Here is a 26,921-nt window from a genome sequence, read left to right as displayed (position 1 = left end):
AGAGGTCACACGATCAATTTCAGGAATTTGTTAGTCCGTTCCCCAACTCATTGATGTTTTCCTCCTCCGTTTCCAGCGATGGCCCGCTTCGCCGACGTGTCGAAACTGTTGAAGCTGTACCCTAAACCTCCAGGTCTGGTCTTGCAGTACGGCACGGCTGGATTCCGGGCCAACGCTGGCATCCTAGACCACATCATGTTCCGCATGGGCCTGCTGGCCACACTGCGGTCAAAACATACCAAATCCACCATCGGCGTCATGGTCACCGCCTCTCACAACCCCGAGGTGACCCTCCGTCTATCCCGCGTGTGTCAATCCGAGAGAAACACAAGAGAAAATTGAGCAGCATCGTGTCAAACAATGTTTGAAATGTGTCTACCGGATGTCGCCGTAGCCATAGTTGATGACGACCGTTAATCAACCAGAGAACATTCAGGATGCCCGTCCCGATGTTAGAAATGCCGTTTACGGCAATACAAAAGTACATTTTTAAAATTGGTCCCTGCAGAAGTTTAAATGTGGGGTGCTTCATTTGACTTGTCTTTTAGAAATATTGTCTTGCTTAAGTGTGTGTCAAAAATTGAGTTTAAAGACCCTTTATTTTAGCAACGCCGTTCCGTGTCGCGCAACACGTTGCGTAGAAGGAAAGGAGGGGGGATAGAAGGGAAGAGGTTACATAGTGACTCTATGCTCGTCATCCTAGTTTTTGTTGTTGTTAGTGTAGCATGAAAGTGGTGAAAGTAAGAAAAGGAACAGAACCCCAAAAATGATGTAAAACAAGACTTTTATTCGAGCACCTCTAAGAAATAGACTTAATTGATGAATGAGGTGACCATAAATGTAAGAAAGCAATTGGCAGCACGGATTCACAAAGTTTCAAATTCCGGACGGCACCTTTTAAGGCCATTTGAAAACTTTAAAATATAAATAAAGGAAGGAAGGAAAAAAGAGAGAAAAAGAGCAAGAGAGAACTAAAGGACAATACTGAAGGACGAGAGAAAAAATATAGGACTGAAGGAAGAGAGGAAAAAGTAGAGGACTGAAGGAAGAGAGAATGGAAGAAAGGATGACAGGAAGAAAGGACGACAGAAAGAGAGGAGAGAAAGAACAAGAAAACAAAGGAAGAGAGTAAAGGAAAAAATGGAAAAGGAAGAAAGCAAAAGAAGACTTAAGAGAGAAGAGCGAGAAAGAATGAGCATCAGACAATTAGCATCCCTTACTCACGGTTAGCCTCTCTGTATGAAAAAACAAAGACGATTCACCCCCCCCTTCACATTTCTTTCAACCTTTTGGATTTTCTAGCCTTTAGCCAGAACATTTTTTTTTACCATGTGGCCCCCGAGCTCAAACGAGTCATTTCCAACTCTCCAGGAGGACAACGGGGTGAAGCTGATTGACCCCATGGGTGAGATGGTGACCCCCGCTTGGGAGGTTTACGCCACTCGTTTGGCCAACGCAGAGCAGCAGGAACTGCTTCTGGTGCTTAAGGACATCACGGAGAAAGAAAACATAGACCAGAACCAGGTCGCCCTCGTATTTGTGGGCAAAGACACCAGGTGAGGCCGAGTGTCGATTTGGGGCGGGATTGGTCGAAATTCCAGCGCTATGGGATTATAACGCCCATACAAAATAAATGAAGGTTAATCTTGGATTTTTTTATCTTTTAAAATTCGTAATATTTTATGTATATAGTTTCCGAGTTTCTATTTTTACGCTGGCAACTGTTTGGACAGCAAAGTAAGAGTTTAATTGATCGTGTATTTTTATCTTTTAATATTCGTAATATTATTTTATGTATATATATATATATATATATATATATATATTAGTTTTTAGTTTCTATTTTTACGCTGGCAACTGTGTGGACAGCAAAGTAAGAATTTCATTTATCTTTTAATATACGTAATATTCTTTTATGTACATAGTTTCCGCGTTTTTAGTTTTACGCTGGCAACTGTATGGACAGCTAAGTAAGGATTTCATTAATCGTGTATATTTATCTTTTTAATATTTGTAATATTCTTTCATGTTTATAGTTTCTATTTTCACGCTGGCAACTGTGTTGACAGCCTAGTAAGAATGTTTTTTATCTTTTTAATATTCTTAATATTCTTTATGTATATCGTTTCTGAGTTTCTATTTTTACCTTGGCAACTGTGTGGATAGCAAAGTATGAATTTAATTGATTGTGTATTTTAATCGTTTAATATTCGTGATATTCTTTTATGGATATAGTTTCTTAGTTTCTATTTTTACGCTGGCAACTGTGTGGACAGCTAAGTAAGAATTTCATTAATCTTGTATTTTTATCTTTTAATATTCGGAATATTTTTGTATACATTTCTATAGTTTCCTAGTTTCTATTTTTACGCTGGCAACTGTGTGGACAGCAAAGTAAAAATTTCATTTATCTTTTTAAATATTTATAATATTCTTTTATGTCTATAGTTTCAGAGTTTCTATTTTTATGCTGGCAAGTGTGTGGACAGCAAAGAAAATTAACATTACGATATCTGATTTCACCATCAAATGTAATTGATGGATTCATAAATGGTGACGGTGCCGTCCTCACTCCGAAGTATCCTCTTTTTTGCTAGCTGGCCAGCTAGCGAATGACAAAAAGGATTTGCAAAGAGCATCTTAAAGTCGAGGTCTAAGTTCTGCGGCTTTTCTTTTTTTTTTTCTTTCTTTGTAGCAACAAAGAATTAACCTGTTAACCCAACAAAGGTGCCTGCTCAGGTTGCTTGTCATGATGGCGTTGTATTTTTCTACTACTGGTCAAACCCAAGAGGAGAGCTCTTTTTAGAAAACTGGCTCTTTTGGCTCCCAAACGACTCCTAAGATTTAAAAAAAAAAAATCTGATGTATTATCATTAATAATCACAGAATATACACCACATAATTTAGTGATTGCATATATATCGCAGGGGGTCCCTGCAAAACACATGAAGTATAAATTCAAATATTCACCGATCTACCCAAAAATTGTGAAATACAAAACGATTTTAGCTTTTTACACACAGAACAGGTTTAAAGTTGAACAACAACGTAAAATCTCTGAAAATGCCAAACGATAGGATAAAATTAAAAATATTAACTTCAGTCATTTGGATAAACGGCAAAAAAACCAATTCTATTTTTACCAATTTATGCAAAAACTATAAATTAAAATAAGCAAAAAGCAAAAGATCAACAGTCTCTAAGATTGATTGCACTCTGCTTCGGAGCAATCAATTAAATGAGTCCAAATTTGGCTCATTTTTTCTGCTTTTTATACATACAGAACCATCTTTTTTTTTCTTCTATATTAAACTCTAATTACCCAACACCTAAAAAAGCCCTTTCGTGTTTGTAAGCCAGTAATGAAGTTGCGCGTGCAATATTAAAGCAGAATGGCAGAATTCATGTCAGTTTATAGCAGCCCTTTGACACAAAAAGATCATTGATGGGAACAGGTCAAAATAGCACAGAGTATCTGCTAGCAGCAAGATAAAACATCAATGTTCCTGTGATCAGCGCTGAATTTCTTCCTTTGAAGGTACTGGAAAAATTGGCCTTGAAAGTGCTTGAATTCGGCCATGAAAAAGGTGTACGAAACCCTGTATGTTTGTCAAAGGCAGAACAGTGACTTCATCGTGATGGAAATTATCGTGAACAAAACATGATTCATATCTATTTGATTAAACATCCACGATTCTGAAAAATATTTAATAATTGACAGAGCCCTGAAAATTGGATCAGGACTAAAGAAACTATGATTGTTGCATTTTATTATAAGAACCCCTTTCATTATCATGATAGTTTGTACAATAAACATGTTAACCACAAGAAGGAACTTGAAGACCACGTTATGTGTTTTTCAAAGGCATTACAGTTACCGCATGCAGTATCATTTAATTCTAACAGTTCATTTCCGATTGAGTCCATGATATTTTCCGGTCTACAAGGCGCAAGGAACTATAAGGCCCACTTTCTAGAAGGCTTCTTATACTCCGGAAAATAATGTAAATCCCCAAAATGATGTACGCAGGAGCAGCAGTGCCAGACTGTCTCAAGCGGTCCTGGATGGAGTGTCCGCATTGGGAGGACGCAGCAAAGGTGGGAGTCAATCGTCCGTACACGAGCTAACCACTAGGGGGCCCCCAGGAGTGGTTTACTTTGTGTGTCCACTCAAAAACACTTATACAGAAATACAACAAAAATACTACACAATAACTACAAAACAAAATATCTTCGTATAGTATTTTGCTTTCCTTCTGAAAATAGAAAATAGTATAGAATTACAACAAAAATACTACTACAGTAATACAATATTACAAAATACTATTACAGAATTATTTACTCAAAAAATACCACTATGGAAATGCTTAAAAAATTCTACGAAAATACTCCTAAAATACTGCTTTGAAAATACATCAATTATACTTCTACTGAAATACTTAAAAAATACGAATACATAATACTAAAATACAAAAAAACTACTAGAGAAATATAAATTCAAAAATACTACTACAACAGGTTTACAAAAAGAAATACTGAAAATTACACTTATAGCAATACTACTAAAATTCTTCTGTGGGAATACCCAAAAAAATATTACCAATAAAACCTACAGTTACACAAAAATACTACATATATACAACATTCTTATCTGTAAACACTACAAAATACAACAAAGATAGTACAACAATACTTAAAAAAATACAGTAATACTACAATGGAAACACTACTAAAATACTGCTTTGGAAATACACCAACTATATTTCTACTGAAATACTGAAAAAATACCAATATATAATACTATAATATAAAAAACTACTAGAGAAATATTGCAACAAAAATACTGCAAGAGGTTTGCAACAGAAGTACTGGGAATTACACCCATACTCCAAAATTACTATAATTCTAAAACTTATTGTAATAATACAAAAATCCTACTGATATACAACCAAAAAATCTACTTCAGAAATGCAACAAAAGTACTACAGGAATACTAAAAAAGTCCTATGGAAATACTGCATAAAATTACTTCAGAAATAGTACAAAGAAAACTGCAGTAACACTGTAGTACAAAAATACTACAGATAGATAATAAACATTCTTACATGGAAATACTACAAAATACAACAGAGATAGTAAAACATACTGAAAAATAATACTACAGCAATACTACAAAAATACTATAATCATAAAACTACTTTAATACAAAATTACTACGAAAATACCACAGGCAACAAACATTCTTATATGGAAATACTACCAAATACAACAGAGATAGTTCAAAAATACTAAACATTGTACGACAGTAATACTACAAAAATACTGTTATCATAAAACTACCACAATAATTCAAAAGTACTACGGATATACAACAAAAAAATCTCTCGAAATACAACAAATGTACAGTACTACAAAAATACTGAAAAAATACTCCTATGGAAATACGATATAAAACTACACTAACACTGTACTAGAAAAATACTACAGATATACAACAAACATTCCTATATAGAAATACTACAAAATACAACAAAAATAGTACAAAAAAAATAATAATAATACGACAGCAATACTCCAAAATTACTATAATCGTAAAACTACCGTAATAATACAAAAACTCTACAGATATACAACAAAAAATCTACTTTCGAAATACAACAAAAGTACTACAGGAATACGAAAAAAGTACTACTATGGAAATACTACATGAAATTACTTCGAAAATATTACAAAGAAAACTACAGTAACCTGTACTACAAAAATACTACAGATATAAAACAAAAAAATCTTCTTTCAAAATACAACTACAATACTACAGAAATACTGAAAAAATACTACATAAAATTACTCCAGAAATGGTACAATGAAAACTACAGCAACATTGTACTACAAAAAATACTGCAGATATACTACAATGGAAATATTACATAAAATTACTTCAAAAATGGTACAGAAATGAAACTGCAGTAACATTCCAACAGAACTTTCATAAAAGTCTGACATCAGAAATACTAAATGAAATCCTATAGTAATACTTGAAAACTAAATAACAAATGAAGTGCTTAAAACTGGGACACCGTATACGGGTTTTCTCCAATTTGATGAGTCATCTATTTCAAAAGAAGTATAACATATCTCACGCGGCTCCCGACCCAAAATTGTTGCCCACCCCTGGAGTAGAACACGGAACGAGTCCTATTAGGTATGCAAACGATCAAGTAATGGGGGGGCCCAAATCTCAATTTGCTTAGGACCCCATGAAGGCTTGGGCCGGTCCTGGTTCTAGGAGTGCGAAATCTCAGGTCCTGTTGTCTCTCTGTCAAATCAGATTACGGCTTGCTGACCACCCCGCAGCTCCACTTCATGGTTTGCTGCCACAACACGCAAGGATGCTACGGCGAGCCCACCCCGGAGGGATACTATGGCAAACTCTCCCGGGCCTTTATTGAGCTCACCAAAAACGTAAGCAATACTAAGGGATTGTGTTGCGGAGGGACTAGTTCTAAGTTCCAAGGCTGGTCGAATAAATAGAGGAAACGCCGGAATCGAAATGAATTTGAAGAAAAGTCAAGTCAAGTCAAGTCATTTTTATTTGTATAGCCCTTAATCACAATTAGTCTCTAAGGGCTTCACAAGTTATTACATATAAGATTAGGTTACTCGTATGCTATAGAGTAGAAGTGAGTTTTAAGCCTAGATTTAAACATTTCCACCGAGGTTGCAGATCGGATCTCAGGGGGAAGAGCATTCCACAACACCGGTGCCCGGATGGAGAACGCTCTCGAACCAGCGGAACACTTCTTGGCTCTTGGGATCACCAGGAGACCGGCGCTCTCGGAACGAAGGCTTCGGGCCGGGACATAGGGGGAGATCAGATCTGAAAGATATGAGGGGGAAAGTCCATGTATGATTTTGTATAGTAGTAGGAGAACCTTAAAATCGCATCTTAGGCTAACAGGGAGCCAATGCAGGTTAGCCAAAATTGGGGTGATGTGATCGTACTTTTTTGTCCTTGTTAAAAGCCTCGCTGCAGCATTTTGTACCAGCTGAAGACTCTTGAGTCTGGTCATCGGAAGACCGGAAAGTAGTGCATTACAGTAGTCGAGACGGGAGGTAACAAACGCATGAATTATGATTTCCGCATCCGACTGAGAAAGTATAGGACGAATTTTAGCAATGTTACGGAGATGGAAGAAAGCGGTTCTAGTAATTTTCTTCACATGTGTTTGAAAAGACAGATCAGGGTCGAAAATGACACCTAAATTTTTAAGTGAGTCACTCTGTGTGATGTGGCAATTGTCCAAGTTCACTGCGGTTTTAGAGAATAAGTCACGGGACTTAGAAGGAACAATAACTAACATTTCAGTCTTTTCAGGGTTAAGACGCAGGAAATTGAGTGACATCCACTCTTTTATCTCAGTGAGGCAGGCCTCCAAAGTTCCACAGTTTAGTGTGGCAGATTCCTCCATCGGGAGATAGAGTTGAGTGTCATCTGCGTAGCAATGGAAACTGATATTATACTTACGAATAATATCACCTAGTGGAAGCATATACATGCTGAAGAGAAGGGGGCCAAGCACTGAACCCTGCGGAACACCACAAGTAACACTAAATGGCTCAGATGTCAATTCGCCATATTTAACGCAGTGTGTCCTATCTGAGAGGTAGGATCTGAACCATAATAGGACGCTTCCTGAGAGACCAATCCATTTTTCCAACCGTTCTAGCAAGATATTATGGTCCACTGTGTCAAATGCAGCACTAAGGTCCAGCAGCAGCAAAAGTGATGATGCGCCCGAGTCCATTGCCCGTAGGAGATCATTGGTTACCTTAATCAGAGCTGTCTCAGTAGAGTGGTTAGCCCTGAATCCTGATTGCATTGATTCAAAGAGATTGTTCTCGGACATGAAATCATTCAGCTGCTGTGCCACTACTTTTTCAAGTATTTTAGAAAGAAACGGTAGGTTTGACACAGGTCTATAATTACATAAGTTTTCTGGATCTAGGTTGGGTCGTTTCAGTGTGGGTTTAATGACAGCAGACTTAAAAGCAGCTGGAACTACACCTGAGGCGACTGATATGTTTAAAATATTTAGAACTGAAGGTGCAAGAACGCCAAAGAGACCTTTGATAAGTGAACCTGGAAGTGGGTCGAACTGGCAAGTCGTCGGTTTGGCCGTATTCACCATCTGTTTAAGATTTTCGAGTGACAGTTCACTAAAACGGGACAAAATACCTAGACAGCCACCATGTCGTGCATCTAGAGATTTGAGTGCTTTAGTATGTGTTGAATTTATACTGTCTTTAGCAATTTCTTCCTGTATGCTTTGGATCTTCTTAGTAAAGAAGACCATTATGTCGTGGGCAGAATGGGTGGAGCTATCTGGGATAGTCTGTTGCCTTGTTAGCGATGCTACAGTGTCGAAAAGGACCTTGGGATTGTTCTTTTGTGACGCAATCACTTTCGAAAGGTAGGCTGATTTTGCAGAGGCCAGGGCCGCTTTATACTTCAACAAACTATCACACCAGATTTGATGGAAAACTTCAAGCTTGGTAGCGCGCCATTTTCTTTCAGATTTCCTGCATTCTCGTTTAAGGGATCTAGTTTCATCATTAAACCAAGGTGTGCGTCTTTTAGGTCGTGATTTATGCCGGATGGGCGCAACTGAATCCAGGGCATTGGCCAGGGTAGCGTTAAATTCATTTAGGAGTGGTTCGATGGAGCCTATGTAGGAAGGAAAGGACGCAACTGCTCCTGGAAGAATATCGGAGAGCTCAGAAACTGTGCCCGTGCTTATATTGCGTCCAGTGAATCCTTCAGTTTTTTTGGTACTACATTTAGCTAGCACCTCAAATGTAACTAAATAATGATCCGAGATAACTGTAGTACACGATAGCACCGCCATGTTTGAGGTTGAAACTCCTCGAGTCAGAACCAAGTCGAGCGTGTTTCCATCTTTATGGGTTGGCAAATCAACCAGTTGATTAAAACCAAAAGCATCAATTATAGACTGAAACGCAACAGTGAGTGAACTGAGTGGGGAGTTCATATGAATGTTAAAGTCGCCCATAATTATAATTTTGTCTGCGTAGGTTACTAGTTCAGACAAAAGTTCAGCAAATTCGTCTAAGAAAGTTGTGTAAGGTCCTGGTGCGCGATAGATAGTTATCACATAGATTGACAATGGAGAGGACCTCATAACAAGAGCCTCGAACGACTTGTGATTATTAGAGGTACGAGGAGTAAATTTGAGCGTTTTTTCAGAAATGAGCGCGACACCGCCACCCTTTTTCAACGTGCGTGCTAAATGGCTGCTCTCGTAATCTGGGGGAGAAGCATAATTTAGAGCTAAATACTCATCCGGGCGTAACCACGTTTCACAGAGACCAATACAGTTAAGTTTATAATCGCGAATAATATTATCTACAAGTAAAGCTTTAGGAGCGAGCGATCTAACATTCAAAAGACCAAATTTTAGCTTTGAATCATTTGACTTAGCTGTAGCCTTTGTGGAGATCGTCACGAGATGCCAGTTGTGTGCGTTGGGCTTCGGGTGTCGGTTGACTCGCAGAATCGACGAAGAAATTATGGTTGGATTAGACAGATCTTCATGTCGTTGCTCCATCAACTTCACACGCTTCCCTGCACGACATCCTCGCTTCTGTTTTCTATCTTTTCGCCGTCTTCGTCTCCGATTTTTCTTCTTTTTCTTCGGTGGAGCGGGAAAGCAGGGCGAACCCGAGTCCCTTTGGAGCTAATTTGGGATGTCGTGGGTGGTATAGAAAGTGCCCGAAAAGTCGAAATTTAGACACCCACCTAGTCTGATGAGCTCCTCCCGACTGTAGGTCTTATTGGCCACGCATGTATCCAAAAAGGAAAGCAGGAGGACAGTGGTAAATAGTAGGATAGCCGGATAACAATCAGCCGCAACGAAAACTCGCGCCGCCATGTTGAAAACCGGAACCGGTCATTTTCTTACACGACAGACAACACAATATTTAACATAAAATATAGTCTCATAATACTCTCAGGTGTTTAATGCGTAGTCGTAAGTAAGCTTAATCTTTGTTTAATAACCCCGTTTTATTTCTGTTTCCGATGAATGACCGGTGGATTAACTTGTTATTAGTCGCAAAATGTATTTTCATGCGCATCGATATATTTTAGTGTCCACTGTTAGGAATAAAATATTAAAATGTACCGTTTACCAAATTGTTCGAATTAGTTATCCGACTCCATTAACCAAACACAACCTACATTCACCTAACAATGCGCGTACGTTTCTTGATGGAAAAGATGGGCAAGAGACTAAGTGAACTCCATCGAATATGGCCGAATTAGTGTCGCTCGAGTCTCTGTCGAGCCTCCTCTCTAGGTCTCTGCCTTTCTTCTCTCGACCCACTTTTTTCCGCAAGCTGGTGTGCCAGCTCCTCCCATGGGCGTGCCAGGGAAGCCCCCACGCCGAGCGTTTCTACGTCATCAGGGCCTTGTTCTCAAAACATCGCCTGCCGTCCTCCGTCAGAGTCTTATCATAATTCCCTAGTCAAAATATTCTGCATTTGGAACGGCGTGACCTGTCATTGAACTATAGCCTACTCGGTGAAAATCTTCATTGCACTCAATAAATGTAACTTGTATTCAATCGTATAAAATCCCTTATAGTCAAATGTATAAAATCCTTCACCACCAAAATTTGATTTTGAACTCACACAATGAAACACTTCCAATTTCATTGACGATTCAAATAAATAGCAAACAAAAACACAATTCCGGTGTTCCCCAAGTCAGGGTATCGTAAATCCACGGGTACCGCTAAATTTTCTCAAAGTTTGTGAGTTCGAAGTGTCCTTGGGCAAGACACTCAATCGCTAATGCACCCGGTATGCAGGTAGCCGCCTTGCATGGGTGCTTCGTGCTATCGGTGTGTCTGTGTGTGTTTAAATGGGTAAAGTGTGAAGTGTATTAGAAAGTGCTTTGGGTGTCCTCTGTGACTAGTAAAGTGCTACATGAATGCAGTACGTTTACCTTGTACCAAAGTCAAGATCAAAGGCATGATCCAATTCTTACCGAGACCTTGATGTAAAGCTCTATGAAGAATCTTGGTCTGGGGCAGCTCGCCACTGCGATTTCCAATCGTCCAAGGAATAGAGTAATTTTCCCAGGAGGGGGAAAAAAAATCTTGTTTTTGAAAATGGCAATATTGAAATGAAAATGAAATGATTTGCATTTATATAGCGCTTTTCAAGGCAATGACTTCCCAAAGCGCTTTTACAATGTGCTCCACATTTCCCAATAGCGGCCTTGCAGCCATGTGAGGCGCTAACCTGCTTATTGGGGGTATTAGGGGTTCAGTGTCTTACCCAAGGACACTTCGACATGTAACACGGAACGAGCCGGGATTCAAACTGGGATCCCTTGATCCCAAGACGAGCGCTCTACCTCCTGAGCTACTGCCGCCCCATCGTTGGAAAAATAAGCTTTGACTACGTCAAGCCGTCTAAGGCTTCGTGTCAAGGAACGTGAAAGGGGCGACTGCTCATCGTCGGAGCTCGTTACAGAAATCAGGCAAGTCGAGTAATGGTATAAAGACAAAATCATCAGGGAAATCCAATATCGAGAACTCAAAATTTTTTCACCGTTTGTTTTTTTTAATGATCAAATATATATCCACCCGAATTCTCACCCTGATTTTTCTTTAATTATTAAATATATATCCACCCGTCATTGTTCTTTGTTTCTTTTTCTTTGTTTGGTGCAGTGGAGGAGCCGCGCGATGGATCCTAACCCCCCGCCCCCTTCACACACCGCAGTGTGAGATGGCGACTGAATCCATCGCCCGGATCCTCCAACGCGATGGGAAAAAGAACAGTGACATATAATTTAAAACGGGGTTTGTACGTGTGCTTGAAATCCTTGAAAACGCTTGTTTTTTAATGTTGTCTTTTCAAGGTCAGGACAATACAGTGGAACCTCGCTAGTTTGCGGTTCTACTTTCGCGGGTTCAGAGCTTCGCGGGTCTAAAAAACACGTATTCAAAAATTAAAAACATCAAAAAATATTTAAAAATTAATAATAATGAAAAATATTAAATTACAATTAGAAATTACATTATTTTACAAAATTTGAAAACAAAATATTCAATTATAAATAGTAATAGCTTCATTTTACAAAATTTTAAAACACAAAGAAATGCACGTATACGCTAAGCATCACGGGCATAAACGCAAGCTGATTGGCCAGCACTCGCTGAATACTCGACTCCCCATTGGCCCATTCACTACAGTAGCCCAAGCTTCTCCCGATGCCCATCAGTTTACGCTTATCTCGTATACAGTACGCTTCTCGCCATAGATGGCGGTTAGTTAGTCTTTGTCTCGCGGTGATTTTTTTAAGTGTAAAAGTTTGTGAAGCCCTTGGTGATGCCTCCCAAACGCTCTTTATCCCTTGGTGCATCTAGTGAACCGAAGAAAAAGCGAAAGATGTTAACAATTAACGAAAAAGTGAGGTTATTGGACAAGTTGAAAGCAGGAAATAGCTACGCAAGCGTAGCCCGACAATATGGCCTTAACGAATCCACGGTACCGTACATAAAGAAGGAAGAGAAGAACATCCGCAAAACTGCTGCAATATCTTTCACGAAAGATGCCAAAAGGGTTGTAAACACCCAGAATAAGACCATGGTGGGAATGGAAAATGCACTGGTTATTTGGATCCATGATTGTAGGCGAAGAAAATCAGCCTGGATGCAAACATAATCCGAAGTAGGGCTAAATCTTTGTTTGATGCTAAGGTGCAGGGGTCAGGAACCTTTTTGACCCAAAGAGCCATAAAAGCAAAAAATGTTTTCAAAAGAAATTGAGAGAGCCACGTCATATATTTTCAGACAAAATTGAAAAAACTGCCAAACACACTCTCTAGACAAAAGCTAATTCTTCAGCACATTTTATTTCACTGTGTGTCATTTAATGATTTCATCAAATGTATGAAATGATAATAATGCCAAATCCTGTGTCCCAAACCAATGTAAATATGCCATTTACAATTTGTCTTCCACCTTCAGTTAAGCGTGTTGAGGCCATTTTTTTCCATAAAATTTGTCCTTCATAATGGTTTCAAAACAATGTGCATGCAAAGTTCTTTTGTAAAAATGTCGCAAATGACTGCAAACGATAAGCATATGGTCATATTCACTTTCGTTGTAGACTGCAGTGAGCGAGAGAGAGAGAAGGAAGTGCCTTGCGCTGTGTGCACTGATCCGCCCAACTGTACTGCTCACCCAATCAAAGTCATTTGCCAGCATTATTTATTTATCAGTTTAAATGGTTTCTTATCAAACTTCTGCATTAAGTTACTTCGACCTTATATGGACCAAAATCGGGATGAAATCACTTGACTTTGGAACGCCACAGAGAGATGTGCGATAGTTACATTTTATTTCGGAGCCATACGTACTCATGAAAAGAGCCATATATAGCTCCCGAGCCATAGGTTCCCTACCCCTGCTACGGTGCCTGAGGGTTGTGATGACGACGACAACGTTCCAGATGAGGAAGAAGGTGGTCAGCAAAAATTGGTTCAAACTTTATAATCTTACAATGAGTCATGTTTCTTCAAAAGCAACTTTTTAAAACGTAAAGAAATGAATGGAAACAAAACTCACCTGGATCTGGTTTTGATTCCATCGTGAATCACACGGTCACCGGATGGAGTCAAAACGAAGAAACGGAATGATTTTTTTAAATTTTTTATTTTTCAAGCAATATTTTGCTAAAAATTCCAATTGATATCTCCGGTCCTGTCTACGTTGGGGTCCGTGTTTTCCCCGCAGCGAGCAATGACAAAAGACGTCCTAACGGCACTATGTCTTTTGTAACAAACGTTATTGGAACAGGGAATAACAAATCATTGTTGGCTAATTAAAACAATAGTGATATGATTATTAACCGCAATGTGTTTTTGGTTAAATTTTAACATTTGAATGTCGAATTATCGATTTTATTGCTTTATTTCTAACTCGCTTTTTAACAGGTTTTACATTGGCTAGGGGGGCTTTTAAGAAGTAAGTAAAACTTTTCTGCTTTTATGTTGCAGACGCCAAAACGTACGGACGACCAAAAACACCTTGCCGTGGACGGCGCCAACGGCATCGGCGCGGTCAAACTGCGCGAGATGGAGCGCCACCTGAAGGGTGAACTGCAGATTTCGCTCTTCAATGAAGGCGACGGAAAACTCAATCACCAGTGCGGGGCCGACTTTGTCAAAGTGCAACAAAAGCCACCAGCAGGTTGACTTTTTCTGGATTTCGCATGACAATTGCTGTAGTTTGCCTACCCCTGATTTATGACAATATAAATTTCGACTCAATAACATAATTAGTAAATCATTTTGTACAAATATTGCAAGTGTAGAAGTCAAACACGTTTTGTGTAACATTGTGACTGGCTTGTATTAGAGGTAAGATCTTTTGCCCGACCCGGGCCGAAAGTGTCAATCATTACGTTCTGGGTTCTCTCTGGTTTAGATTTTTTGGAATAATATATCCACCCATCATTGTTGTATTTTTCTTTTTGTTTACTGCAATAGAGGAGCCACACAATCAACACACACAAGTGCTTGAAAATTCTTGAAATTGTTGCCAATGCCTTGTTTCATGGCAGTCTATCAACCACGCAATAAATGAAGAAAAATCAGGGAAAAGAAGTCAGTGAAAATGACACCGACACGCCTGCTCTGGTGGCTTCTCCATTCTGGTGTTATGACTTGAAGCGTCACCGGAATCGGTCCAGATATAGACTAAAATCCTGAGATACGGATACAAACAGCCCAGATATGTCATTGTTTACATATATATTGTTTGCAAAAGCTAAACCTCAAAATGCAAATAATCCAAACTAGAGACTGGAAGTTGTAAAGCAGCTGTTCAGTCACCTTCTTGCTCCTTTTGTGCTTAAAAATGCGGAGTCAACAAAACCAGAAGTGCAGAGTCAGGTTTTTTTGGGGGGGAACAGATTTCACATCTAGGGTAACCCACCGAACAGCCTGTAAAAGATGGGGGTCTTATCTGATACCCTTACCCCTTTTACTTAGATTTTACTTGATACTTAGATCCCAAACGAAAACACCATTATCACCGCCCTTACTTTGCTCGTGGATGATGTAAAAACAAGAACAGAATACGGAGACTCAAAGTGACCAATCCGCACCATTTGTCTTCTCTTTATAGCATGGTTTTTGGGTACTTGTAGCAGCAAGATGACGGAAAAATATGTCGGCGACCTGTAGGTGAAGCTCATGTTATGTACATTAAATGCAGATATCCTTACAAATATTTTATATATGCACGTTTATATGATAGATCATGTACTTCATCTTATTATCCAAATTTAAAAAAAATTAACGAATGTTTTTTACAGCTAGGAGGCGCTAAATAAAACATACTGCCTCCTTTAAATATATACTTTGCTTTTGTCATGATTTCTTACCGTGCATCGAATGTGACGTTGTGTGGGCTGGTATGTGAAGTTTAACCGTCTCGACATTCATAAAGCATCAGAAACAGCTACACTCGAGTAGACGCTCAAAATACGGAGAGAAGACATCAGTGGATTTTGAACAGTAAAAAAAGCCTTTAGATAAGGAATTCCAACCTCTTCTAACGGCTCTTTTGTTAAATCTTAGTGGACCCAAAAACATAATTGGCTGGTGACATAATAGTCAAAATAAGGAACCGCCATCCTATGGAATCTCCTTTGCAGGTGTACCAGTATTAAAAACAGAATATCAGTAAGGATTGTCTTTGTGTTTTTGCGTCAGGCATCAAAGTCCAAACGGGCGAGCGGGGATGTTCGTTTGATGGCGACGCCGACCGGATCGTTTATTTTTACTCCGATTTTGGCGACCGCTTCCACCTGCTGGACGGGGACAAAGTAGCGACGCTCATCAGCACTTTCCTCAAAGAGCTTTTCTCGCAAGTATGATTCGGATGTGAATCTTTTTTTTGGGGAACTGCTGTGTCATGTTTTTAGGTCGATTAATCGATATGCCCGATTAATTTCAAAATGTGGACTTAATATTTGTATTAAGTTCGTCTTGCAGTTTGGGAGCACCAACAAATGTTGCCACCCGGTCTCGAACCGAGGACCTTTTGCGTACTGCGCTACGGAAACATATGCACAGAAGAAAAATGTATAGAACGTGACCCTTTGGACCAGGAGTGACAAACAGGCGGCCCCCGGGCCAGACCAGGCCCGTTAAGTGATTGAATTAGGCCCGCGAGACAACGCCCAGAGAAGTGCGAGAGAAAAACGAGCTAAAGGTTGAAATACATCCACTTGATGATGCCGAAACCAGGTGCCTCTCACAAACGCTGTACTTGTACTTATTTCCCTCTCTCACGCTCTTCCGCCCTTTTTCTTTCACTTTTTATCTCTTTTTCACTCTTTTTCTTCCTCTTAATCTCGCTCTCTCACATTCCCCCTCTCTCGCTTTCCCGCTCTGCCCCTTTCTCTCTCTTGCTCCCCCTTCTCTCTCGCTCTCTCGCTAGCTCTTGCTCTTTCTCTCATGCTCTCTCTTGCTCGCTCGCTCTCGCGCTCTCTCTCTCCTGCTCTCTCTCTCCTGCTCTCTACTGCTCACTCGCTCGCTCTCGCGCTCTCTCTCTCCTGCTCTCTCTCTCCTGCTCTCTACTGCTCGGTCTCTTGCTCTCTCTCTTGCTCTCTCTCTCGCTCGCTCTCTCGCTCTCTCTCTTGCTCTCTCCTCCTCTCCCTCTCCTGCTCTCTCTCCTCTCTCGCTTCCTCGGCGCGCTCTCTCTCATTTTATATCTTTTGTTTCTCACATTTTTTTCCCTCTAATCTACTAGTCTCTACTGCTTGCTCTCCGCCAACTAGAAAAATGAAAAGTAAAATAAAGAGAATGTTTGTTATGACACCCCTGCTTTAGACAAACAAAATTAAGGGACAGATGAGATCATGTAAGTGGACAGTTGTTCTCATAAGATCACTATACGGTGGATCAAACCATCTTCTATCTAAAATCATACCAAAATGTCTCATGTCTGTTTTTTGGTTGGGTATTAAAACCAGTCCGCGAAGATTGGTCGGGAAAATGAGTAAAAGCCCCGAAAAACGAGGAACAGGAGACGGTCACATTCGCGAGTCGTTGAGACCAGAATCGCAGCGTTTGTCAGCGAGACTACACTCGAGGCAACACATGATGGGTCTTTTCTCTGCGCTAGTCAACTTCTGGCAGCATGTGTTGGTGTTTCTATGCCCAAGTGAACTACATAAGCAGTACGCCAACTAGAAAAATGAAAAGTAAAATAAAGAAACTTTATAAAAGGATGACTAGCTTTACTAGAACTAGAGTCTTGTCCTCTACAGCTGCTACCCCAAAACCCCTAAAATGTTTTTTTTTTTTTTTCAGGCCGGCTTGAATTTGAAGATAGCGGTTGTGCAAACGGCCTACGCCAATGGCAGCTCTACGCGCTACCTGGAGGACACCATGAAGGTGAGCTGGCATTTTCTGTCGTTCCGGTCTAAGAAACTAAAGGAAATGAGCTTTGTCGTGTTCAGGTGATTGTAAAGTGCACAAAGACTGGAGTCAAGCACCTCCATCATGCAGCGCAACAGTTTGACACCGGTGTTTACTTCGAGGCGAATGGCCACGGGACGGTAAGTGACCTTTCTGAGTCTTGGGCGCGTTACGGAAAAACGGTCAATAGTTACAGTTACTAGTTACTTAATGTCAAAGATTTCTCGTTTTTGCAGTTACTGCGGACCGGAGCCACCCGCAAAAGGCAAAAAATTTGCGTATTAGCATGACGCCTTCATAAAAGCCCCCCAAAAGTCAAACTTACCGCAAGATGATGTCATTGCTGACTGAGAGTATACGACTGACAAAATAACAACTATTGATCCAAAAATAATAACGCATACTTGGAGTTATATTAATGGTTTTGCGGTCATTATACAAAAGTCAAACAAAATTGGAGGGCTTCTCCTTTCTGCGCAGAAAGCCGCTAGCATCGGCTGTCCTCGAATTAGGCCAAGTCTCTGCGATGGTTAAAATGCAATCCTTCCAGAGTGTAGCGGTTTCCTATGAGTTGTAGCTCCAGGTCATCAGTTTCATGGTTAATGGATCTGGCTCCACAAGGAGCAGCTTGTAAGGGTTGTTAGCCTAGCCATAGTGGTAGGCCAAATCTGCAGCCCCAGTATTGCCTCCTCTTAAACGCTGCCTCGGTCGCTTCTCGAACCTGATAATAATCCACGGAGCACCTGCCGTTGAGCACCATTTCCTCAACCTCTTCTGACTTTCCTCCTTGTCTGATTTAAATTGAGGAATTTCTTTTCAATGTAATGATCTGCTAAAAGCTCTGTGGGGCTATGTGCAGCAGTTTTAGTACGCCGACGGGATCCTGCAATAAAAGCATTTATATATTACATATCAAGAACATATAATGCATGTCTGCAACAAAATAGCAAATATAAACATAAAAACACAGCATTCCAGTTGAATGGTCTTTATTTTTATTATATAATACATAGTACAATAAAATGGGAAGGCTTTTCCTTTTCGTGCAAGAAAGCGATGTAGAGAACAGCCGGCGAGCTAGCAGCGGGGGTCCTCGGATTGAGCCTGGCCTCAGTGATAAATAAGTGTCTGTACGATGTTAGTCACTGAGATATATCATGTCACATATCATTGAAAAGCCTAAACTATTAGGATTTAAGTTATCCTGACCATTTAAAAATGTACTCATCATAGAAACAACCCTATCAGTCTGAAACGAGAGACCAAAAACTATAAAGCCTGTGTAATTCAAGATGACCTACTTCTTTGAATGTATGCAAAAATGCCTTCTTTACATCAAGGACAATCCATAGAATCCAAGCATGTAAAATATTGACTACAAAAGACACGATAAATAATAATAATAATAATAATTTCCTTTGTATTGTCATTCTTTGTAACAATGTACACAGAACGAAATGTCGATACACCTGACCCGTTGTAGCGAGCCGATGCAGCCGCAGCCAACAGAGGGCACCGCCATTTTACCAATGTTATAAGTCTTAGGTATGACTCGGCCGAGGCGCGAACCAGCGACCTCCCAGTCTCAAAGCGGGTGCCCTACCATCTAGGCTACTGAGCTAGATAGATAGATAGATAGATACTTTATTCATCCCCGAAGGGAAATTCACATTTCCAGCAGTATCCCTGAGCTGAGAACAGTACAATAATAAAGCCAAAAGAATACAATATACAAATACCCAGTGTGACGTGCAAATGCCCACTGTAGCGTGTTATATAGAGTAACTAAATAGTGCTTCACAGAATACATATTGCAGTAAGATTCGGTAATATCCAATGTAGGTGGTGTGGTTTAATGTGGGCCTTTACTCTGCCGGGTGGAGTTAAAGAGCCTCATGGCATGAGGAAGAAAAGATCTCTTCAGTCTGTCCGTAGTACAAGACAGTGACAGCAGTCTGTCGCTGAAACTGCTCTTCTGTCTGGAGATAATGCTGTGTAGTGGATGCGATGGATTGTCCATGATTGACCTCAGCTTTTTCAGTGCGCGTCTCTCAGCTACTGTTGTTAGGCTGTCCAGCTCTTTGCCCACAACAGAGCTTTGCCCACAACAGAGCTCGCTTTCCTAGCCAGTTTATTGAGACGAGAGGCATCCTTCTTCATGACGCTGCCTCCCCAACACGCTGCTGCATAGAAGAGGGCGCTTGCCACTACTGTCTCATAGAATATTTTCAGGAGCTTTTTGCAGATGTTGAAGGAGGCCATCCTTCTGAGGAAGTAAAGTCGGCTACTACTACTACGGCTTTGCAATGGCAATCTACCTAAAGTATTTCTACTTCATTGACTCGTAATCCTTTCGTTTCGCCACATTATTTACAATTTGACTCGTAAAATTATTCCCAATATGGTTGTTAGATTTTTCATTTTTTTCACACAGTCCATATTAGCCTTTATGGGTCTGTTTTAATAGAATAGAATATACCTTTATTGTCAATCAAACTGACATTGACTCTAATATGTCCGAATATCTTCAGCCAGTAGTAAATAAATTAAGAGGATTTGCACATTAGTTGGCCAAAGAAATACAAAAATAATTTCATGCTATTTTCCGCCAGGTGTGTATTCAAAACAGCCGGTAATAATGTGCGCAAGGCTATCCCTGATTCATGTTGACGCGCGATAATTGATTTGATTTCCGGAAATAAAAGTCAAATGTTTTACGACTCTTTCATAATGTCTAAATAATTGGCCAAGGTTAAATACACATTTGCAAAGGCTTTAGTGTTGTACATTGGTAGTATCCAAATTGCAACTTTTGCTTAAATCATCTGCAGACGTTTAATTGCAAAAAAAAAAAAACAGTCAGGCGAGAATAAAAACCTTCCATTACTGTGTTTTCCATCCCTAATTACTCAATGTTAGTAGTACTCGCAGTGATTACCGTAAATTCCGGACTATAAGCCGCAACTTTTTTTCCCCAAACTTTCAACCCTGCGGCTTATTCAGTGATGCGGCCAATTTATGTCATTTTTCTAACGGCCGCCCGCGGCGCTCGAGTACAAAAGGAAAGATTTAGATCGGTGGAATATATGCAAAGAGGAAGACAAAGTTTCTTTCCGACACTGAGGAAGACGACTTTGATGGCTTCAGTTGTAAGGAGGAAGATGAGGACGGTTTACCGTGATTTTTACAAGTACGGTATGTTTTTTTACCAGACCGTTTACTGTGTTGCGAGCGTGTTCCTACCATTAACTGACCTGTCACAGGCACCGTTTGCGATGAAAGTTATATTAATATTATTATTAAAGCTTTGAAAATTCTCTCGGTGTACCGTCTTTCTTTGTAAATACGTGTAACCCATGTATAATATGTATTTGCAACCATATATTTTTGTAATGTATGTATTTGTATTTATTTTAGACACTTATTCTGATATGTTTTGCACGGTCAAATGAAAAAGGAGGGGCGGAACAAACGCGGGGTGATGGGAAGTGGGGACCAGTAAAGGTAAGGAACAGACAGTCCTGTTTGTGGACGCGACGGACAATAGTGGATATATATTTTTCCCACCCTCACCTTTGGAAATATACACTTTTTTTTGTTGGATTACTTTCAACGGGAGCCGGACTCTGCAGGTCTGCATCAAACCTTAAGTACCGGTATCATTTTCCGTTCATTTTGCCGGCTGTGATTTTTGCACTGTGCACTTTAATGAAGGACATTCAGTTTCAATCGCGGGACTTAAAGTCGGGTTTGGGTTAATTTTGTGTTTGTGTTACATTTTTTTAATGTGGGCGCATGCGGCTTATATTCAGGTGGGGCTTGTGTAAGTACAAAATAAGTTTTCCTCTTAAAATGTGGTGGGTGCGGCTTATAATCAGGTGCGCTCTATAGTCCGGAATTTACGGTACTTCAGTTTGGGAGAAAAATCTTACCTTCCAAGAGTCCAAAACAGCGTTCAATTTACTTTGTGTACTTCCTGGATTGTCATTTTAGGCTAATTGTACAGGAAAGTTGAAATAGAAGAGTCATGAATGTAGCGGTTTACGGGTTGCAATTCCTGGTCATCCCTTTCATGGGTAATGGATCTGGCGTTGGTGAGATACAGGCTCAGCAGGGGTAACCAAGCGTTAGGCAGGACCTGCAGCCTTGCTATTGCTTTCTCTCCCCAACGCCGCCTCAGTCCCTTCCCTGACCTGAGAACAATCTATGGCGCATCCAGTGGCAATACAATAAAATAACAATCAGCAGTAAACAGGATAAAGTGAGTTTAGTAAATTAAATGCAACTCTTACAGCTTGAGACAACTGGTCAAGTAGAAATGAGCAACTGCACTTCAAATATTGTTTACAACAAAATTTAACAGTATAACAATGTAATGTATCCAATCCCTCTTTGTGATGTAATGTGCTTAATAGCATAAGACCTACGTTTCCCAAAATTCCGCATTGTTACTGAACATGCGTGGTGTGTCCCCTAATGTGTAGTTTTATGTTATGATTTACCTTTGAGTGACACAAAAGTAAACACTCGACTGTGCCAATTTGCCTCCTCTCTATTTTGACAGTCAGTAACGGTGGAAAAAAAACCGTTCTTATGCATAAAGAAAACATAGTATTTAATCCCTTTTTCATGATGCTACTTATTGTGTCATGTTCAGGTGTTGTTCAGCCGTGTTGCCGAGGAGAAAATCCGCCAACTGGCCGAGGACGTCAATACGGACGATACTAGGAAGAGGGCGGCCATTTTGCTGCAGCACACAATCAACGTCACCAACCAGGTACAAAGACCAAATTAAAACATAGCCGACTTGTACTAAGTGTTGCTGTGATTTCCCTTTTATAGACAGTAGGGGACGCCATTTCCTGTATGCTGCTGGTTGAAGCCATCTTGGCTTTGAAGGGAATGACTGTTCAGCAGTGGGACGCTATTTACACCGACCTGCCCAATAGGCAGCTGAAAGTCAAGGTAAGGCGTGTGTCCCATTTCATTCACATAGGACTGGGTGATGAGTTTAAAGTTTAGTAGACTTACTAAATAAGGGAGAGAAGAACGGAGTTTGAATTTGTAAGAAGCTAAACCTGTGATCAGAGATTTCTCAAGGTCCTCCCCTAAACTCTTTATTTTTATTAAGTCTCATGTGTTTCAAAACCACTAAACCTGTCAGGTTTAACCCAACAGATGTAAACAAAACCTATATACAAAAAAGACACAAAGAATCGTGAGTTATAACTTACTTGCAAGGAGAAATGTCCATAGTCTACATAAAGTAGACTTCTGGACCCTCTGAAAAATTCTTATGCTCCTTGTCTTTTTATTGTGTTCGGAAGGCCCTAATTTACATAAGGTCTCTTCTGCTAAAGGAAGGGGGAGTGACAAAACAAACAGTTGAGACCTGTTTATACGATAACATGTTATCTATAGTAAACGAAACTAGGTGAGCCTGCGGTCAGAGAGGTCCCTTATCTCGCCGTAGATAAGGTGTTATCCTGTTTCCTCCTTCTTCAAACACAAGTAAGAAAGGCACACAGTATGCAAAGAAGATAATGCAACAGTAGAATAACATATTTACAGTTTAAATCCATCAAAACCACCATTAACTCTAATATGGTGTGGGAATCAACGAACGGCAGAATGATTGGTTGATAGTGACATTGATGGAAATGGTGCACAATAGTCAAAATGACCCTAAAGTAAAATATTGATTATAGCAAAAAGGCTAAGAAATTAGTTTTATTAAATTTAAAAAAATAATCCAAAACAAATGTATATTTAAAAAACAAAACATTCCATACACAATACAGTGGCACCTCTACATACGAGATTAATTAGTCCCCGAATCAAGCTTGTATCTTGAGCGAATATTTCCTCTATGAAATAATTGAAGACGAATGAACCTGTTCCCAGCCTCCCAAAAGCATCCAAGTTAATCCTGAATAGCTGGAAAAAAAGCTTCCTGATTAATTACTACTTAAATGCCTTTTAAGTAAACATTTTCCTATTTTATTTTACTCCTTGGGAAAGAGACTAAACCAATAATGCCCCCGATTAGCTGGTAGGCGACTTGCATGGACTTGAAGGACTTTTTATCAGTTGTCCTCCTAGGGGTGTGAAGTATATTGTAAAGCTTTATATAAATACCGAAATAAATTGCGGGTTTATTATGAGCACTTACCACAGATAATCTCGTAACGGAGGTGAGGGAGAAATAACAGAGCACCCAAATAAAGTTACTGTAAATCAATGTAAACACAGTTTTTATAGCATACGGTTTATTTCTTTTTGATATCTTTTTAATGTAGCCAGGTGCTGCGTAAATCCCTCGGTGTCTTTGTAACCTGCACTCGCTGCTTTCTCATGCCAAACCTCAGTCAGAGAGTCAGCAGGCCTTTAAATCCACTCTGGTTGTACCTGACGTGGGATCCAGGTCTCTCTTGGTAGGCAATGCTAGCGCTAACTGGGATGAATTAACGCTGGTTGTGAACGGTCTCTAGCGGTAGTATCTGAAAATCCGTGTAACTTGGATTTTTTTTTTCCCCCTAGACATCTTGAGTAGCTCATGTGTAGAGGGTACTGTACTCAGAAAATAATTGTTTCCAATAGGGCACATTTTAAGACTCCTAGTCTTTTAAAGACTTGTCAGAAATATTCAGACAAAGCTCTGTAAATTGTTTTTGACATGTTTAAAGTCTAAGTACTTTTTCAGTGTTTTCCTAATTTAATGGTTTTTTTCCGGACTATAAGGCGCACCCCAAATTAGCCAGAAACTTACGGGGTTGGATACCTGCCTGACCACACAAACGTTACTACCTTCATACAAATTAATGTGTGCCACCCTGTGGACTAAAGAAGAATAATTCAATGACAAAAATGCATTTTAGCTCCTGTAAGCAGAGAGTAGTGTCAATCAAAATGTCAGAGGCTATAGCCATGTTGCAAATTATTTTACCGGTCTGTTTATTTTGGTATGAGGATTTTGTGGCGGATTGCATGTCCCATGATGCAGAAATGAATTTTTTTTTAACTGGCATTAGCGTATGTGTCTGGAGTAAATATTTTACATGCTAAGATTCACTGGAGGGTCCTGGATGTAAACTGTCCAAATTTGCTTACCATCTCATTAGGATTTTTTGTGATGAGAAAATTTTGAAACACCAACTTGATTCCCAAGAGTTTTTATCTTTGCAATAAAATGTGACATGATTACATCGTGAAATTATGTGAAATGATCACATCGTGAAATTATGTCTTAAGGAGTTAATGAATCGCCTGTATCATACCTGCAGGTTTCGGACCGCTGCGTAATCGAGACTACCGACGCAGAAAGACGCACTTCAAGACCGGCAGGGCTGCAGGATGCCATCGACGCTTTGGTGGCCAAGTACCGAAACGCTCGATCTTTCGTGAGGCCGTCCGGGACTGAGGACGTGGTCCGGGTTTATGCAGAGGCTGACACTCAGGTGACTACAACTTTCTTAATATATCCTGGTACATTCCAACTACATGCCTTCACTTTGTTTTAACGTTTTTAACTGTGTGGGTTTAAACATCTTGCGGTTTATTATTTTATTTTGTGGTGGCACCTAGGTAAACGGTGAGCTGCTCTTCTCCACAATGTCTGTGTTTTGAGACAAATTACTTTACATTTTTGCCAAAATTATTCCCTGGGATCATAGATCTGTTTTCCACCCGTGTCTGTTGTGTGTCTAGGGCAATTACAGCCTGGCAGTACCTATTCCTCTCCAAGCTTTTTATCTTTAGGGCAGTCTGGAATAGTTCAACGGTTACCCATAGCAGGAGATGCCTCCTAATCTGACTCGGATATAGTATTCTCATCATCTGGTTGCTGTTGTTTTTCTGTGCAAAGCATAGTAGTTTTATTTTAGTTTAGAATCTAATTTTTGGGCCTGGGACGCCTGCTCCTGTTTATTAAGTTAACCAACAAAGGGCGCCAGAGGTGTCCTTCAAGAATTGTTCGAGTAAATCAGCAGCTTTTGGAATTGTCCTTTTATTCCCTCTTGGATTTGACAAAGTAAAAATTGAGGCATTAGGAGATCAGTGTCTTGCCCAAAGACACTCGGATTCTACATCCTAAACTACTGTTGTCCCTTTAACTGAAATTTTATATTGCAGAAGTAAACATAGTACAACGCAGTATTTCTGACCCAAGGAAGATAATACAATTCGCCAAAAAACGCCCTGGAGAGGGATGAGTGCTGACAGGCTGTACTTGCTCAAGACACACTACAGGAAATGGAACTTTGAGATTAAGGGTTCCATGAACAAGATTCATATAATAGAACAGGAGATATCAAAAGGTATTTTACTCAATATTTGCGAATTGAATAGCAGTAGTCAAAACATACTACTTTTCCTTCCCGATCATAGGCGTTAGGTTGCTGGAGTTTAATTCTCAAAGAATAATGACAAGTAAATGCAATTTGGTCCATTACCGCATGAACCACCAAGAATGATATAAAAAGGCATGTATGTGTTGCAATCTGGCATGAGTCTCGACAATTGGGTTGCCTTGGTGCCATCTAGAAATATAAGGCTTACAATTTACGTGACTTAGCCCTCATTAGCGTTTGCTTTCAATGCAGCAGTAAATATGTGCTCTTGAAAGGTCACATGACGTAAATAGTATTGTGCAGAATTATAGCCGGGTACATAGAGAAAGTTGAGTTTTGTTCTTTAAATACGACCATGTTGATTTTAATCAGGTGCGCTCTGTTCCGCAGATTTAATTTGTTTATATTTTTACTTTTAGGAAACTGCTGACTCTTTGGCTCATGAAGTGAGCCTGGTAGTGTTTCGTCTGGCCGGAGGTGTAGGAGAAGAACCGAAACTTTTGCACTAGAAAAAAAAACTTTCATTGGGGGAAAATTTACACTTAAACTGTTGTGGTGAAGTCACATTCCAAAATATCATGGGTAAAAATTAAGATCATTATAATGTAATTAAAAAAAATCCCAATATTTATTCAGGGAGGAAGACAAATTTAAATTGATGAGACGGTGGATTGTCTAAAATAATTTTGCTTTTATGACTCTTTGGGACAAATAGGTTTCCAACGCCTGCAGTAGATGGTTAGATGAATGCAAACTGTTCTTTTAAAAGTAGTTTAGTTGCTGTCATGGCTTTTTACTGGTACTTTAGTTTACAGAACTGATCATGAACAAGTATTCTATCTGTAAAACAATCCAAATGCACTTTGAAGGGGAATGTGTCATAACTTTAATTGTTTACTCGATTCTTTGAACTTTTAAGTTGACTTTATACGCACAAATCATGAATGATTTCTTTCTATGATAAGATTATGTTTACCAGGCGGTTTTAGCAATCAGACTCAATGGTTGAACTGCCCTGCCCAAATAAAAGCAAAATATATCAAACT

At 39.7% G+C, this 26,921-nt stretch overlaps 1 protein-coding gene across 1 annotated transcript in view; it reads left to right on the top strand.

Moving 5' to 3' along the window:
- Positions 1–26,919, top strand: part of pgm3 (phosphoglucomutase 3) — a 29,066-nt gene extending 2,147 nt beyond the window's left edge. The window contains exons 2-13 of the mRNA XM_088325338.1: positions 77–285; positions 1,372–1,556; positions 4,031–4,098; positions 6,329–6,462; positions 14,093–14,285; positions 15,815–15,972; positions 17,420–17,503; positions 17,569–17,667; positions 22,185–22,304; positions 22,370–22,492; positions 24,811–24,984; positions 26,295–26,919. Of these exons, the coding sequence (XP_088181464.1) occupies positions 77–285; positions 1,372–1,556; positions 4,031–4,098; positions 6,329–6,462; positions 14,093–14,285; positions 15,815–15,972; positions 17,420–17,503; positions 17,569–17,667; positions 22,185–22,304; positions 22,370–22,492; positions 24,811–24,984; positions 26,295–26,384 (1,637 nt within the window). The 3' untranslated portion in view covers positions 26,385–26,919. The remainder of the gene's footprint in view (positions 1–76; positions 286–1,371; positions 1,557–4,030; positions 4,099–6,328; positions 6,463–14,092; positions 14,286–15,814; positions 15,973–17,419; positions 17,504–17,568; positions 17,668–22,184; positions 22,305–22,369; positions 22,493–24,810; positions 24,985–26,294) is intronic.
- The last annotated feature ends 2 nt before the right edge of the window (positions 26,920–26,921 follow it).

This window comes from Urocampus carinirostris, chromosome 20 (genome assembly GCF_059441175.1).
Source record: "Urocampus carinirostris isolate Australia breed hairy pipefish chromosome 20, RoL_Ucar_1.0, whole genome shotgun sequence".
NCBI classification, from domain to species: domain Eukaryota; kingdom Metazoa; phylum Chordata; class Actinopteri; order Syngnathiformes; family Syngnathidae; genus Urocampus; species Urocampus carinirostris.
The sequence above is the reverse complement of the archived record's forward strand: the minus strand, read 5'-3'. Positions and strand labels throughout refer to the sequence as shown.